The following is a 16,123-nucleotide window of genomic DNA, read 5'->3' on the forward strand; positions in this document are numbered from 1 at the left end:
CTTTTCCTTTCTTCCATCATCTTATCAGCCTCACACCATTATTCCTTGGCCAGGTTTGCGCTCTCACAGAGAGAGTAGTCTACATTATAATTTTGCGGATGAAGTTCTGTGTTGATAAAAAAACTTTGCAAAGTAACAACATTAATCATCAGTACAAAATTTCATCTGTGGATGAACAGTTTTTGGAAGAAACATTCTGTTGTATATTTATACTTACTTCAATATGACTACTTGGTGTCTGTAGTCCTTTCTTAGATCCCACCCTCGTCGCCAAAATGTTGTAAGTAGGTTAGGTAGGCAGCAGGACACGTCTTCAGGTTATTAAAATATATTTACTAAGTTAGACAGCAGAGCAGTAAACCTCACAGCTGACCAGACCATCAACTGCCAATACTGGAATCTTCACATCACAGATAGAACACTCTTAGGTAGTATGGGAGACTGGTAAGATAAGAACACTAAGAAAGGACTACAGACACCAAGTAGCCACATTCAAGTAAGTATAAATGTACAACACATTCCCTGAAAATTTTTAACTAGTTGGAGATTTTGAAGTAAAGAGCATTTTTGGTGAAGGAGATTTTATTTAAAAAAACACAATTTTTGTAGCATTTTTCAACTAATATTTTTTTAAGTTTACCAACGCTGTGGTGTTAGCAAAATGGTTTTAAAAAAAAAGCTTACAATCATGTGTCTAAATAGAGTAAATAAGTTTCTTTCTCCCTTGTGTTCTCTTCTTAGCTCTTCTTTTCTAGTCTCAGCACTTTGAGGCAGCATATGGCTATTTTTATTGCTACCCACACACCTCCCTCACACAAATTTTAGAGAGGGGATATTGTCCTCTGAAAAATGTCCAGGGTTGCTCGGGGTAGTCCTTATTTTAAAAACTGACACTCACGATGTCAGGTTGATTGTGATAGCTACGGTCTGTGTAGATAAGAGCTGTGGGGCCGGGGGGGGGGGGGGGATTTTGACATACGATGACAAGGGAAAATGAATTATTTAATTTTCCCTCGTCATCGTATGTCGAAATCTCCCCCACCCGGCACCACCGCTCTCACCTGCATGGGCCGCGGCTGGATTGTGGCCCTCTGAAGTGACCGTTCCATTACATCACTTGAAATGTGGCCTCAAGATCTGGGCGTGATAACTTCACCAGACAACATTCTCCCCAGGCTTGAGAATGGCACAAGAGGGGGTTTTGAGGATGGAACTGCCCACCATAAACCTGTTAATATCTTAAACAGAAAACAAACACATGAACATCAAACAATTATAAACAAAAAATACACCAAACATGTTTTTATTTTCTCTGTGAAAATTGCAGTTCTTAAGTACAACTATGTAAGACATGTTGAAAAATGTTAACCATGTCTTAGCCGAACAACCACTTTATATGTGCAAAATAAATGACTAAGGGACAGATGTATCAAGATACCCTTTTGCGATTCTCAAATAGCGATTTTTGAGGAATCGCTATTTGAGAATTGCAAAATGGTATGTATGTAAAAATTCGCTATTTTTTAGCGATTTCTTAAAATTCCTTATTTGCGATTAGCAAATTGCTAATCGCAATTAATGAATAATTTCCCATTCATTTCATAGGAATGAATGTGAAATTATTCTCAATTTGCGATTCGCAATTTGCTAATCGCAAATTGAGAATAATTTCAAGGGTGCAAGGGTGTCTAAAGGACACCCTGCTGCACCCCTGAAATTGACATGTGTGCGCATATGGCGTACATACATGCCCTAAGGGCATGTATGAGCGTCACATGCCACCTTTACAAATTGCAAATAGTGCATTTGTAAAAGAATTCACAAATTACCACCAAATACAAGTTGGTGGTAATTTGCGATTTCTTAGAGTGAAATCGCAAAACTGTCTTCTTTCTTACATACCACTTAAGGACGCGCTTTTTGCGATTCCTTAAATGGTAGCACAAAATTAAGGAATCGCAAATTTTGCAATTACTTAATTTTGCAATGCGATTTTTTTAATACATCGCATTTCCTGTCTTTTTTGTCGCAAATGCTGCTATTTTGCAATTCGCAGCGTTTGGGACAAAAAAAACGCTTGATACATCTGCCCCTGAGTTACAAAAATTATTGGAAATAATAACTGTTCTTTTGAGTTGCTTTATGTGACCACATTTCTTTTTTGTAAAGCGCTCATGCAATGAAGAAGCGACTTCAGAACACTGATAAAACATACATGAAATACAAATATTTATTGCACATTGTCACATTTGTAACGTAACACAAGTCATTGCCTTTGATTTCATATGTCATCCTTGATATCAACTGGAATGAAAAATATAAAGGGTAACTTCAGACATTTTTTATTTTATTTAGCTGGAACTCGACGCGAAGGTATCAGAGCGATTTAAATGATTTAAATGAGCGTTACATATGCGTTAATAATGCGTTACACAGGGACACATTAATTTTTTGTTAGGTACGGGGAGATTAAGTGATTTGCCCAGAATCACAGGATGTTGAGCGTCCCTTTGAGGTCGACCGTTCTAGCTGTTAGGCCACAGCCTCTCCCATTGCAATCATTAGTTGTACTGCCAAAAATGTTCAGTTCTTTGCATTCACAGACATGCACGTGTGATTTTGATAGGAATAGATACATTGTATACACATTCATATAGTCATTATGGCAATAACGATATATCTACGTTTGCTATATAAGTCCATTCCTTCATAGGGAGGGATATGAGAGTACGGTGACGTCACTTCCTGTCACACCACTTCCTGCCAAGTCACCCAGTAGGATACCATTGCACATTGCCCATGCTAATTATTCCACCCCACGAGTTCTGAGGACTCTGCCTGCAGAGTGAGTCATAACATTACATCATCGTTCCAGGACCCAGACTAGAAGATTCTGGAATGTTCAGCCAGATTCTGGACACGGATTCAGGTTCTCTCGTTTTAAACCTGCCACAGTCCCCCCTTCCTTGACACAGAAATATACGTTAGGGATGAGCTGCTTATGAAACTTCAGATGACTGCAGTAACAAAGAACTGTAAATATGAATGGACTCCTCTGTGGGGATGGCTCCATTACCTATTACTTCCATTCCAAGTACAGGTCATAAATGCCTTTGTAGTCTCATAGCCCAGCTACTCAGCTCAAATTCTAATGTTTGACCACATGTTCCCCGCCTTAAGGTCGAGCTGCTGCTTGCCTTGTCTGTAGAACTCTCTGGTTTCCCAGGTCCATATGTGAGTGACTTGTTTAATTCGGGCTTTTTCTTTGCATTCTGGGGCTTATAACCCTGTTGATCCCATTGTAAATGTAGGACTACAAGGCCTAGAATGCAAAGAAAAATCCTGGACAGGATGGTACTCTCAAACAGACATGAGAGCTCAGAAATGGCCTAACCTGGCTTTTATGTCGTTGCTTCTCACTGTTTGTACCACAAGCCACTCTTCAGCTAGGTTTTAGACGGCGTTTGCATGGGCCAGTCGTATGCAGATTTCAGGAACGTATTTCTCCTGATGATTCGGAGTAAACTGAAATATCCTGTCGTATTTAGAACTATGAAAGCTGCCTTTGTAGGACTTGCCCATGGATATCTTTAGTTGTCTTTTGTCCAAAGATCTGTTATGGACAATATGAATTCTTATAATGAGCTTTTTGGGATCTGCCTATTGCTTACCTCTGGTTGGCGTTCTCGCCAATCTCATTTGCTTGCTTCTTATTTGATGTTTTTTCTTCCTCTTCTTGTTTTGTTTCTTCCCTACAGCATAGCTTATTTACAATCTTTTGATTGGATGACTAGTATCCTGACACAGCTTATATGCAAAGAACTACATTTTTCTTTTGCTTTTAGCAATCTTGGGAGCGCGTGTGTTTTTTTGTTCTCTCACCTTATCTCCTCTGTGGTGCTTCCCCCTTCACACCCCTTTGCTCTCCATGCAATTTCAGTGTCTCACTCATACACCTCAGCTTGTATGCTGCGTCCCCCAACCCCTTATGCTCTGCTTTTTGCAATAATTCATGTCCTTTTCTCTCCCGCTGGTTGCCGCTGCTCATTGGTGGCATTTACCCTATCCCCCATCCCCTACTCCTCTGTTACTCTTCCACCTCTGCCTGTCCCATGTTTTTAAATATTTTTTTTTTACTTTTTAGGCTAGCCAGCAGTTGCAATTTGCTACTAGGCCGCTATTTTCTGCAAATGTGCTATGTGGAGATTTATTTTTATTTTTCATTAATTGCTCCACATAGTGCATCCACCAACTTGGAGCAGTCAATTAAAAAAGTGGCACCTGCGTTAGGAAGCATGAATGTTGACACACAAGCACGTTTGCCTCATTATGCAGGGCCCACAGTCGCATCATGGAGCATACATGCACGTCTACATCATTGAGCTTTTTTTTTGCTGTTGCAGTTCATTGGCAATTAAATGTTTTCTTTCTGTCAGTGCTAAAGAGCTGCAGGAAAAAGCGCTGGCAGAGCGAATCAGTTTACACAGGCAGAACTAAGAAGCGAGATGTATTTGCTTTGCCAATGCTAGTTTGTTTGTGTTTTTGGTTTTATCTTCTCTCTAGCTTTTACTCTCACCTAGACTGCTATTCCGTTAATTGCTATCGCATTGTAAATTGCCTTATTTCCACCTCTAATATGTGTCACTGTCCTGTGTTTTAAAGCACTTTGCAATCCTGTGTTCAGGGTCTTGATGTGCTATAACAAGAACTAAATAAAATAAACAGCCGCGGCCCGTGGAGGGCGTTTCGGTGGGGCAGAGAGGCGGGGTGGTGGAGGGGCAGGGTGGGGGGGTGCTAAAAATAGGAGAATGGATAATTGAAGGTAAGTAAACAATTTAATTAATAAAACGAATTTCGTAGCGCGCCTTGCATCGCAAAATGTAGATTGACAGGCAAGGGGTTTTTAAAAATAAAGGAATTTTAGTAACGCGCTTAAACAGCAGTTTAATACTAAAATTAGCATGTTTTCTTATAAGTGCATATTTTATCACCTGAGTGTGTTTATATCATTGAAACCTATTAGGCGTTCAGGCACAAATGCAAATTAACTGGTTAAATAAATGTCGAAATATACAAAATAAATATGGATAAATACAGACAGAAATGTCAACAACAAAAAATACCATAAGACGAGGAGCCCTAAACATAAATAACAGTATACGTCAGCCTGTGATTTCACTCCTTTAATATGTGGTGCAATTAAAGAGGTAACCTAACATCAAACTGTGATGTCACTGCAAAATTCAAATACACTAATATTTGGTGATAAGGCCGCACAGTGACTGATGCATTTGCTGTAAAGACAACTCACTGCGCATACAGAAAATAAAAACAAACCTCTGTGGAATGTAACACATTTTAATAATATGGACATAACTCTTCACTTTATAGAATCTGCAGTACAGGAACAGTCAATAAAACGCCATAAATATCAAAACCATCACAGTGAAAACATTTATAGTACAAATTGTAACTGAGAATGAGGTTATTTAAGGACTGGGACTCAAAGAAAGTCTTTTTTGAAAGTCTCAAAGCACTGTCAACTACAATTCCTCTTTCTCCTGATGTGTTACCAACATCAGAAGACTGAAAGGCTGAGTCGATCTCCTCAGGCATTAGAACGTATTGCTTGTAAGTTTCACACTGGCCTCTGTAGGAGGCAGACTAACTTGTCAGACTTGTTTATATGGATTTGAACGTGCGGCTTGCAGATTACACACTCACCTGAGAAACATGTTCATCAACCTACTGAGCTACCTTCCCAGTCAGAAAGCAATGCTACTGTTTGTCAAGAGTTCTTGCTGAGGTGTTTTAAAAACAAGGTAAGATGGGAAATGTGGTTCAGATGAAACAAATTATTTCTTTAAATATATTGATCTGAATGTGTCTAAACACATGAACACATTTTTTGCCACTTTTAGGATGCTTAACATTTAAGTAAGCAAGTTGCAATTAAAATGTCAAATAATTGAGGGAGGGATGCATCACAGAATTTGAATAAACGCATAGTATTTTATCTATCTATTTTAATCTGGCTCACATAATAATATTTTTGAATATTTGTGCCATGTACACAATTCCCTAAAGGTTCTACAAATGTTTCTGAAGAGATGGCGGGACAGACACACAAAATGACAAAAAGCTTTGGTTGTCAAATCCAGATGTGACAAGGAGGGTGCCCTGTTTAGGCATAAGTTTTAAATGTATTCAGCTGTGGATGTTTCTTACCTGCGCAAGGGCACTCCGGTAGGAGGGTGGGACCTAGCTTGATCTTGAACCAGTCATTGACCTTTCCGTAGCCTCAAACAAGGATACTCAGAAAGATAATGTTGCTGATCACTTAGCTTATGATAGTAATGGCTATGTATTAGAAACATGTTAAGGATAGTCAAATGACACACCGTATATACCAATGTAATGGACCTGACTTTCTGCGTATTGTATAAATGGTGTAAATATTGAGATCAATGTTTTGTTTATTGTTGTGAAATAAAATAAGGCTGGGGTTTATGACCCTTAACCCGTTGGCTGCATCGAACGTTCAGCTCCAGTGCTGAACGTTCGAAAAACGGGTGGGGCAGCGTCGGCCAACGGACGTGCGTAGCACTACCAAGGTAGTGCACGCGACGACCGTTGGCCGACGGCAGCAGCCAACGGGTTAATCTAAGCTGGTGTGTTGTCTACATTGTTGCCTTGGGTAAGAGGTTGGTGGATCTGACTGGCCTACAGGGGGTCCCAAGGGTTTGAAGTAAAACAGTGGCTTGTTTGATTAAGGGAGGGGGACTTGGCAACACCTGGCCATATCAGTTCTGGCTTGTGGCTAGAGACGACTTTGACAGCCACAACTTTTCAACATAATGTGTGTCTGCCCCGCCAAGTTCCGCTGTAATGTTCACACTAATCCCTTGAGCACTGCGTCATCACTTCACCAATACTCACTGAAGTGTATACTGTGACAAAGATACACACAAAATGGCAGCTCAAATTGACTAAAAAATAAATGAGTTAGATACTATGTGGTCTTTCCATTTCTCTGGCACGTCCCAGCTAAAACTATGCTACATGTTATTTGCAACTTGCAAATCTATAGCTTAGTCATCCTACGTGTAGCAAAATAGCGTACACAAGTTGAGACACCTGCACAGATAAAACATATTTAACAAAATCAATAAATGTACTAATTAACTTCGACGGAGTCCTATTTCCTTACCTACTTGCCGGGCCCCCAGTTACTCGAGCAGTGTACTAATATGAGGAGCAGAGCAAATGAATCATTAGGGATTCCGCTCCAATGGCCCTCAAGTCTTTTCCTTGCTGTTTTCCGTGAGATAGTTCAGTGGGCTAACTAACCTACTGCAGCGACCTCTTTTGTATTTAGAGTCATACGATTTACATCAATCAGTCGATTTGTAGAGCACAACTTGTCACCTGTGAGGGCATCCAGGCGCTCGATTTAAGCCAGTGGGCTTTAGTGCCTGGAGCAAAAATCTACATGTATCGCATTCAACCAAAGCAGGGTGGCTTGGGTGGTTAATGCACCCGTTGCAGAGGTGTCTGTGCAACCGTATGGCCGCTGATTCGCACACTCCCAAGGTAGATTAAATGGCTAATCGACCTGCTGTAGAGATATCTCTATGCACCCTGCTCTTTGAGGATGCCACTCTTAAAGTGCAGACTCCGCCTTTCAACCTTCGTAGGTGAAGGGTAGAAGTATCATCTATTACTTGAAAGCCAAATCAGAATTCAATCAATGGAGGTTTTCGGATATCCCGGTGAATTACGCTGCTGAATTTAATACCCGAGGACACCGCCAAATAAAACACTGTCCCTTCCGAAATGCACATTTTTTCATATGTTTTGCTCTATTAAAAATGAATAAACAAACACACCATAAAAGAGAACAATAATTCCAGCTTTAAACACATTTTAGTAAGGTCAGAAATGTAATTCAGACAAATTAATGTAAATTGAAATGTTCTTACACACACCACTTTCCACTCACCCCGTAGGATGTGGATTCTCAGAGGATTAAACGTTAAGTACCAGTATCCATTACATACAGTGCAATCCATCTCGACCTCTCACTTCTTTAAGTCTCTGTTCATTTGTGAGATTGTCTCCTTTTAAGTTTTCTCGGGTGAAGCCTTCCAGAACCACCTTCAATACATTTTTAGTGCCCCCCCCACACACACACACACAAAAGACATCTCAGTAAACCCTCTGCAGTTTTGGACACAGCTCCCGCCCTCTTCCACAGAACGAGTCCCTTGAGTGACAGGTGGTGGGGAGTACCCTCATCCGCCCTCCCCCTTCCAGACAAACAACAATTGCACCTGTGTGAGCAGAACAGGTTCCGCCTTCCCCTTCATCCACCCCCACACCTGAAACCGAATCCACCCGAGCCGGTGTCTGGAATACCCAGGTACGGAAAACGATATCCTGGGGGGGCTCCCATTACCGCTAGCCTGAGGGAGAGGCGAGCGTGGCGCAGAGAAAAACTGTCCTCTTCTCTCAGTCAGACTACAGTGTCGAGGTTTAAAAATAATTTCCGGTTCTCTTTCTGTGTACCTCCTCCGCAGATTAAAATTCGCAACATTGTTTTACTTGTGAAATTCAGTTTTTGTCTGTTAACCCATCGCGCAACCTTCATCAGGCCTCTGAGGGCAAGACGCCTCCCAAAATACATTGCGTTCGGAGTTTGTTGCCTCCATTTTGAAATGTGAGGACCTCACGCTGCTCTCCTCAGTATGCTTATTTGGGCTCCTTTCTTACACCCCACCTGGTTAGACGTAGTCCCGTTTGTCGAGGCCACCCTGTGGAGCCGTGGAGCGGGCAGAGGGCGCGGAGTACCCCACTCGCTGCTGGTAGCGGTCGTCTTGAGGGGGGCAGGAGCAGCATAGCAGGGCTCCACCGAGCAGCAGCAAGGCACTGCCCCCCCAGCCAATGTAGAGGGAGGACCCCAACTCCCGCTTGAGGGGCTCGGCCACCAGTGGGTTGTAGAAGTCCCGGATGATAAAGTTGGCCGACCAGCAGACGGGTATGAGGCAGAGCAGCCCCGACAGAATGAAGAGGACGCCGGCCACCACCATGATGCGCGCCTTGGCACCCGCATCGTCCACGCAATTCGTGCACTTGGCGCCAACGATGCTGACGAAGAGGCCCAGCACTGCCATTAGGATGGAGATGATAGTCAGGGCTCGGGCGGCCTGTAGGTCCTGGGGCAAGGCCAGCATGGAGTCGTAGATCTTGCATTGCATCTGGCCGGTGCTCTGCACGATGCAGTTCATCCACAGGCCCTCCCAGATGATCTGAGCCACCACAATGCTGTTACCGATGAAGGCCGTCACCTTCCACATGGGCAAGGCACAAGCAATAACGGTGCACAGCCAGCCCATTATACTTAGGGAGATGCCCATAATTTCGAGCCCAGCAGACGGCATCTTGTGACGCCTTACCCCCAGGAGAGGAGTCAAATTTACCAATGAGGTCGCCGGAATGTGTTCTTGAACGGGTCAGGTCTACAGAATCTACAGTGAATGCTAAGAACCAAGTTGTTGAAGGGTTTGTTCACTGAACGAATATGGTTGACCTGAAGCGTTGGCCCACAAAAGGCCTGTGGGTTCAAGGAATCCTCAACAGGCGGCAACAAACAAGCGAGTGGGTGTAGTAACTACGGAAATTCCTTTATCAAACAGAGGTCCAAGAAATCCCCGCTGGGAACTAACAGCAGATCAAGTGGAGGACATTCACTTGACAAGAACAAGTCCAAGGGAACACCTTTGAGTGCCAAAAACTAGACAAGTGCAGATGCGCTTACTTAACGAAAATGGTTCCATGGATTGTCTGTTGGCCCTCCATGTCATCTGCCTCTTTATGTTTGTAAAGTTGCAAACTTCAAGCCCTTGGTGGTTGAGAGCTAGGGTTGCTTTCTTGGATGCTTTCAATCAGAGTGGTTGAGCATCAGAAGCATCGGCTGTTCTTGTGTCCCTGGGTCTGAGCGCGAAGAATGTGCATCATCTGCGACTGCCATGGCGCGAGCGACAGAAGTGTCGGGTATCCACACTCTCTGGCTGAGCCTTGGGTTGGCAGGTTATCGAAGTGGTTTTGAGCCACAGTAATCACGTAGACTTCACATCCATGTTGTTGAAAGCCCAGGGTGTCGGGTCGTTTTCGGCTTGCGTGGTTGTGGCGTGGGATCGCAGAGAGTCACCGCTCCCAGGGGTGCAGGTGTGGGGTTGCTGGTTGCCTCGTGAGAGCAGCTGAGCCTCAGGGGTACAGGAAGTCTCCGTTCCCTGGGCAGCCTGCAATCTTGGCTGTCTTCAGTGGTCAAGCCTCGAGGTCACCAGAGGTCGCAGGTGTTCTTTGCAGGTGCTGCGGCTCCTGGGCGCCTGTGTGCAATGGCCCGTGCACACACAGCACTTTATAAGGCACCTGCCGGTGGGCGTGTCCTAGGAGGGAGGGTTCGACCCAGGAAGGCGTCACTGACGTCGTGTTGGGAACCGACGCCGTCTGTCCCTCCGGGCCACGCTCTGCTGCGTCTTTGTTCCTTGTTTCTCGGATCTTATGTTGTTCCTTTGTTGTGGCTGCGGAGTGGGAGCGCACCGAGGAATGGAGTGGGACTGTGAGAGGAGGAGGAGAGCGGGGCAGAGGGCGAGGAGCAAGAGAGAGGGAACGAGAGAGCCAGAACAGAAGATGATTAACGGGGGAGGGAGAAGATGAGAGAAGCAGAGAGAGGAGGGGGGTGGGGCACTTGAGAAAGCGTGAGGGTCGGGAAGAGTTTTTAAGTAGGAGAGGGAGACGGAGGAAAGGGAGAAGGGGCAGAGGAGAGGAGTGTAAACGCAGAGAAGTAGGGCCGAAGAAGAAAAGGGGAGAAAAGGCGCCTCCGACGGAAAAGGTTAAGGAGGAAGGAAGAAAAAGAAGGGACTTGAAGAAAAGAAAAACACAAAAAAGGGTGAAAGAAAAAGAGGTAAAGACGGGCAGAATGGTGACTCAAAGTGTGCATACGTGCATGCCACCAACACGACTAGAGGTGTGCAAAAGTAATGAGTATGGGACCACGTAAGCCTTCACACCTGTTGTCACAAACCACGTATGTCACAGGAGCAGCCAGTGCTACCACACAGCAGCCACAGCTAACTCACCAACTGCCAGAACTATCCCATTACCGACGAGCAGTGTCGTATGACCACCAGTATTATCAGCCAGTGACCACGACTATGACATCAACAGGCGTCATATTGCATCGCCCATTAGGTCCAACACATCAGCCTCCAAGTAGTGTCACATTACCAGCTGGCACCATCACGTCACCAGGTGTCATATCACATCACCCGCAGGGCTAACATATCACCACAAAATAACTTTCACATCACTAACTAGAATCCATATCACATTAACTATCAGGCGTCATATCGCATCACCCTTCAGGTCCAACACATCCACCTCCAGAGCTTCACATCACCAGCTAGCACAATCACATCACTAGGTTTCATATCGCATCACACATAGGGCTGTCACCTCACACCCAGGAACCTTCACATCACCAGCCTGAAACACCACATCACCAGGAGCCAGTTTGCATCACCCATCAGGTCCAACACATTCCCCTTCCAGAATGTTTCACCAGCCAGCACCATCACATTACCAGGTGTCATATTGAATGACCCACAGGGCTGCAACCTCACACACAGGAACTTTCACATCACCAGCCTGCACCATCAAGTCACCGGGAGCCATATGGCATCACCTATCAGGTCTAACACATCCCCCCTCCAGAACTTTCACATCACCAGCCAGGACCATCACATCACCAAGTGTCATATTGTATGACCCACAGGGAGGGCTTTAAGCGGGATGAAAAACTGGGGGATCTCATAAAGGGGCGTGGTCAATGTAATTAAGGGCATTGCTTAAAACACGTAAGCTACAATTCTGTGTTTAGCATAGTGAGTCGCCTGACTTGTATTTTATTGTTTCTGTCATTGCATTCAGATATGATACAACAAGTAACATCATACTAACTTGAAGTCAGGACTATTGGCTTTGTCAATGGTTGTTAGTTGCATAAGATAAATAAGCAGCAACTATGGCTTGTATATAATATTGAAAAAGCTTTCACTTACAGCCCTGGTGACTTCACAACAATGTTGCTGCTCCTGAGTTTCAACAAGAGAAGTGAAATCTAGAGAGAAAATGACTCTCTTTAAAAGGTTTCCTTTCCCCTACAACGCTCACCTGGCATGAGGTCATGCCGTAACTTCTCCATTAGTGAGAAGTGAGCAGTGTGAGCAGCGCACATCGATGTGCCTGTACTCACTGCAGTCCGGAAAAACAAAACAGAGCCCGATTGAGACCCATTTCGAGGCCTCCTTAAAAAATCCGCCGGTGCTCAGCACCGGTGAGACCCAGCCCACTTAAAGCCCTGCCCACAGGGCTACCACCTCATACACAAAAGGTTTTACATCACCAACCAGGACCATCCCATTTCTCTGAGCCTCTGTCAATAACTGGTAAACTACCAGAAAGGCTGGCAACAAAGGGGAAAGCCTCTTTTACATCCTTGCACATTATGCAGGTATATATTAGACCCTGATATTGTAAGATATCGACGCTGAGCTTTCTAAGCGGATACACCTCCGCCAGGTCCTATCACCTCCATAATTGACTGCCCTCATCATTTCATCTTCTGAATAGAAAAGGGGTGAGTTTTATTGAGCCTTTAATAGTGTCCAAGCGCCATCGACTAAGCAGTCCCTAGATCTGATGTCTTCAGCTATGGGCTGCCTATGAAGAGCGAGCAAGGTGACAATCCCGGGAACCAGTAACGTTTAGGACCAGGAAGCACTCCTGCCTCTCCTGTGAGATGTCTCCTCTTTACTGTATTTGGATAATCTGATCCCTATGTGATGCGACTCCCCTTTACTGTATTAGGATCATTCGATCCTATGTGATGCACTGAGAGTGACTGTTAGTGCCAATATTGTCAACATTCTGCCGTTCTCGTACAGCAACATACATAAATAAACCACACAACACCTTCTTAGTGGAGAAATTTGCTGCGCGGCCAGCAGACCCCTTGGTCTCTCGCCCAGGGGGCCTGGCAGCCAACTTCTGTGCCTTCTGTGGCACTAAGGCGGTCGCCCTGTTGGAGGGTCCCCTACGTGGCGCCCCCGGGCAGCCTTGGCAGTACCAATACTGACACATACGGTATACAACCTTTACAACGAAACTTTTACAACGAACTACCATTACAACGCAACTTTTACAACGCAAACCATTACAACGCATAGCGCTGGGGGGCGCTCTAGGATAGGGAATAGGTTTAATGTACTATCCAACACCTTCCCTACTATCCATGGGGACTGGAGTTGGAATAGTAAATTAAACTATTCACTATCCAGCGCCCAAAAACATTATGCATTGTAATGGTATGCGTTGTAAAACTTGCGATGTAAAGGTAGGCGTTGTAAAAGTATGCGTTGTAACGTCATACATCCGACACATACATAATGTGCAACGTTACAATAGATGAGGCTTTCACCTTTCAGGCCAACCTTCCTGGCTGCTTTGCAATTGCTGGTTGGAGCTCATGGTGTTCAGTATGTATTTGGGTTGAGTCGACTCTTTCTCATATTTCTTTCTTTGCTCTCATTCGTGGGGCTGCCGCATCACAATATGAAAACTCAAGTATATCAAGCCCTGTGGTCATGGAGAATATAAGATACAATTAAAAGTTCCTTTGTGTAGACCTGGCAGTGGTGTGCCTTGTGAACATCTCGGTTACCGGGACTCAAGAACATCACCCACTGAAGTGGCATGCTTCATCATATGGTCAGCTTCTCGTCTGTCAAGGTGTCTGATTCGGGCACACTGGGCTCCAACGTGGGAGGACTTGATGGAGACCTTGTGATAATGTTCATTGATACTGAAGATGCAGCGCAATAGAGACCTGATATGCGAACAGCTTAAATGACCTGTAGGTAAACTGGGGCATTTTTGTTAGTGTTTATATGGTAAGATTGAAAACAGTGATGGTAGTTTATGGGGACGCTGAGGATATTAATTGCCCTCAAAAGTACATCTATAGTTCAACATGCGGAACAGGGCTGTACTGGGAAACTCAAAGCTGCCCTGGCAACAATGCTCAAACCAGTCCTGCTCCCTTTTTCTCCTCACACAATCTCTCTCTCTTTCCATCCATCCTCTTCACTTTCTTTCTTCTCCCTCAAAGATGGCTTTCCCTCTACCTTCCCCCTCCCTCTTGCTTGAACCCTCCCTGTGCCTGCTGCAGTAAACGGTGGGGAGCTGGGAAAAGTGACAAAGGTACCAGGATCTGACCTGGGCTTTCAGGCCCAGCGTCCAAGGACTCCAGCTCAATGGGGAAATGCCCAGTGGAATAAGAGGCTCTCTGTTTTAGCCAACTCCTGGAAGTTCCACAAGGGGTCTGTGGCTTCTGTCGTACGAGAGGTCCAATGGATGTGGTGGACAGTGATGATTATATCCAGCCCAGTCCCTGCATCTGCACCTACCTCAACACCCATGCCTTTCACCACACCCATACGCGAGACACCGACAGGGGGTCAGACTCTGGGACAGAAACTCCCAGAAACGAGTACAGGTAGATGCAGTGGTACCTCCTCCGCTAAGGTGGTGGAGCTTCGCCACACTACTCAAAAGGAAAACTAAAATGATAATAACGTGTCGTTATTATCATTTTAGTTTCCGGTGACTTTCGGGGCAGGGCTGGCCAGAGCAGGGAGCGGAGTGGTTTGCGCTCCTTAATTGCGCAGGACTGCTTGGCCGGCCCTCGTGGGTCGGCCAAACAGTTCTGATCACTTTGCATCTTCCCCACCAGGCTGCATTACACAGCCTGGTGAGGAACATGCCAAGGCTCCCTGTCCCCAACGGCGCCCAGACCAATCACAACACTGCATTGCAGCTTTGTGATTGTCTCAGGGGAGTCTGGGAGCCCGGGTGCTTCTTACTGCTTCCAGCTGCCAGACCGGAGACAGGAAGAAGAGGACGGAGGAGCGGTGGCGCCTGGCTGTTACAGGTAGGTGTTTTTGTTTTGCTTTTTCTGTCTCCCCCACCACCCGGGCCAGGTAGCTGATGCTACTGGGTAGATCACGCAGAGCAGGCTTGCCAAGACCGAAAGCAAACATGGTCAATGGGCCCTTTGTGCTTAGGTTGGATTGTAAAAAACAAGCATTAATTGGTATGCAGTGGGCTATACCACTTGCCCTTGGTGTCATTCTTCCTAGACAGAGTTAGCAGAGTTCCGCTATGCGGAACTCCGCAAAGTCACCAAAAAACTCTGGCGTGATGTGTGGAGTTCTGCAAGCAGCGGAGTGCGTTTGGTCATGCTGTTTGCGTCAATTTCGTTGATTGTCCTGCACTGTAAAAACAGTGTAAATGGCACCATACGAGGAGCATGAGTGCGCTGCTTTTTTACCTGCCGCTTGAGTAGATTTTCTACCTCAGCGGCAGCTTTCTCAACGTGAACGGCAGGTTTCTCAGTGCGAGTGGTTGCGACTATCCGCAACCGCCCGAGTTGAGAAATTGGACCACCCACATTGAGGAATCTCATCGGGAGGTGAATTTCTCATGCTCGGGCTCGCCAACCTGACATTGCCGAGTGCGAGCATGTTAAAAAACTTTGCGGAGCAGGGTTTTTCGGAACTCCACGTGCTCCGCGGAGCTCAGAGTGCAGAAAACTCCCCAAACTCCGTGAACGGAGCGGAGTTCACCACCCATGCCTAGTTTCGCAACACATGTACCCTCTGCAGCGCTGGCAGCTATACCCCTGCAGGGGGATATGGGGACTGACTGTAAGACCATAAATCATGACACAGACAATCTGACATATAAATCTACACAGTAGGACAGGAACTCAGACACTGCGAGAAAGAAAGTGAAATGGAGACACTGGAGCACACATGTATAGACAGTGAAATAGAGATATAAAGAAAGGAGAACCTGGTCAGTGGGTCCAGGGGAACCCCAGACTGGAAGAGTGAGCCAGAGACGTCAGGGCATGGAAAGATAGACAGGGCAGGCAAAAATGAATCCTGGAAAAGGAAAGAACGGGTGGGATAAAAAAACATGAGTCTTGAGACTGGGAAAC

General features: G+C 45.3%; 1 protein-coding gene across 1 annotated transcript; it reads right to left on the minus strand.

The window, feature by feature from the left end:
• Positions 1 to 5,168: 5,168 nt before the first annotated feature.
• On the minus strand, positions 5,169 to 10,035 carry LOC144768878 (claudin-9-like). Its single transcript, XM_078652886.1, has one exon. It carries the CDS (start codon positions 9,438 to 9,440, stop codon positions 8,784 to 8,786), a length of 657 nt encoding a protein of 218 aa, XP_078509012.1. The 5' UTR covers positions 9,441 to 10,035; the 3' UTR covers positions 5,169 to 8,783.
• Positions 10,036 to 16,123: the final 6,088 nt, after the last annotated feature.

The sequence above is a fragment of the Lissotriton helveticus genome, chromosome 7 (genome assembly GCF_964261635.1).
Source record: "Lissotriton helveticus chromosome 7, aLisHel1.1, whole genome shotgun sequence".
Lineage (NCBI taxonomy): Eukaryota > Metazoa > Chordata > Amphibia > Caudata > Salamandridae > Lissotriton > Lissotriton helveticus.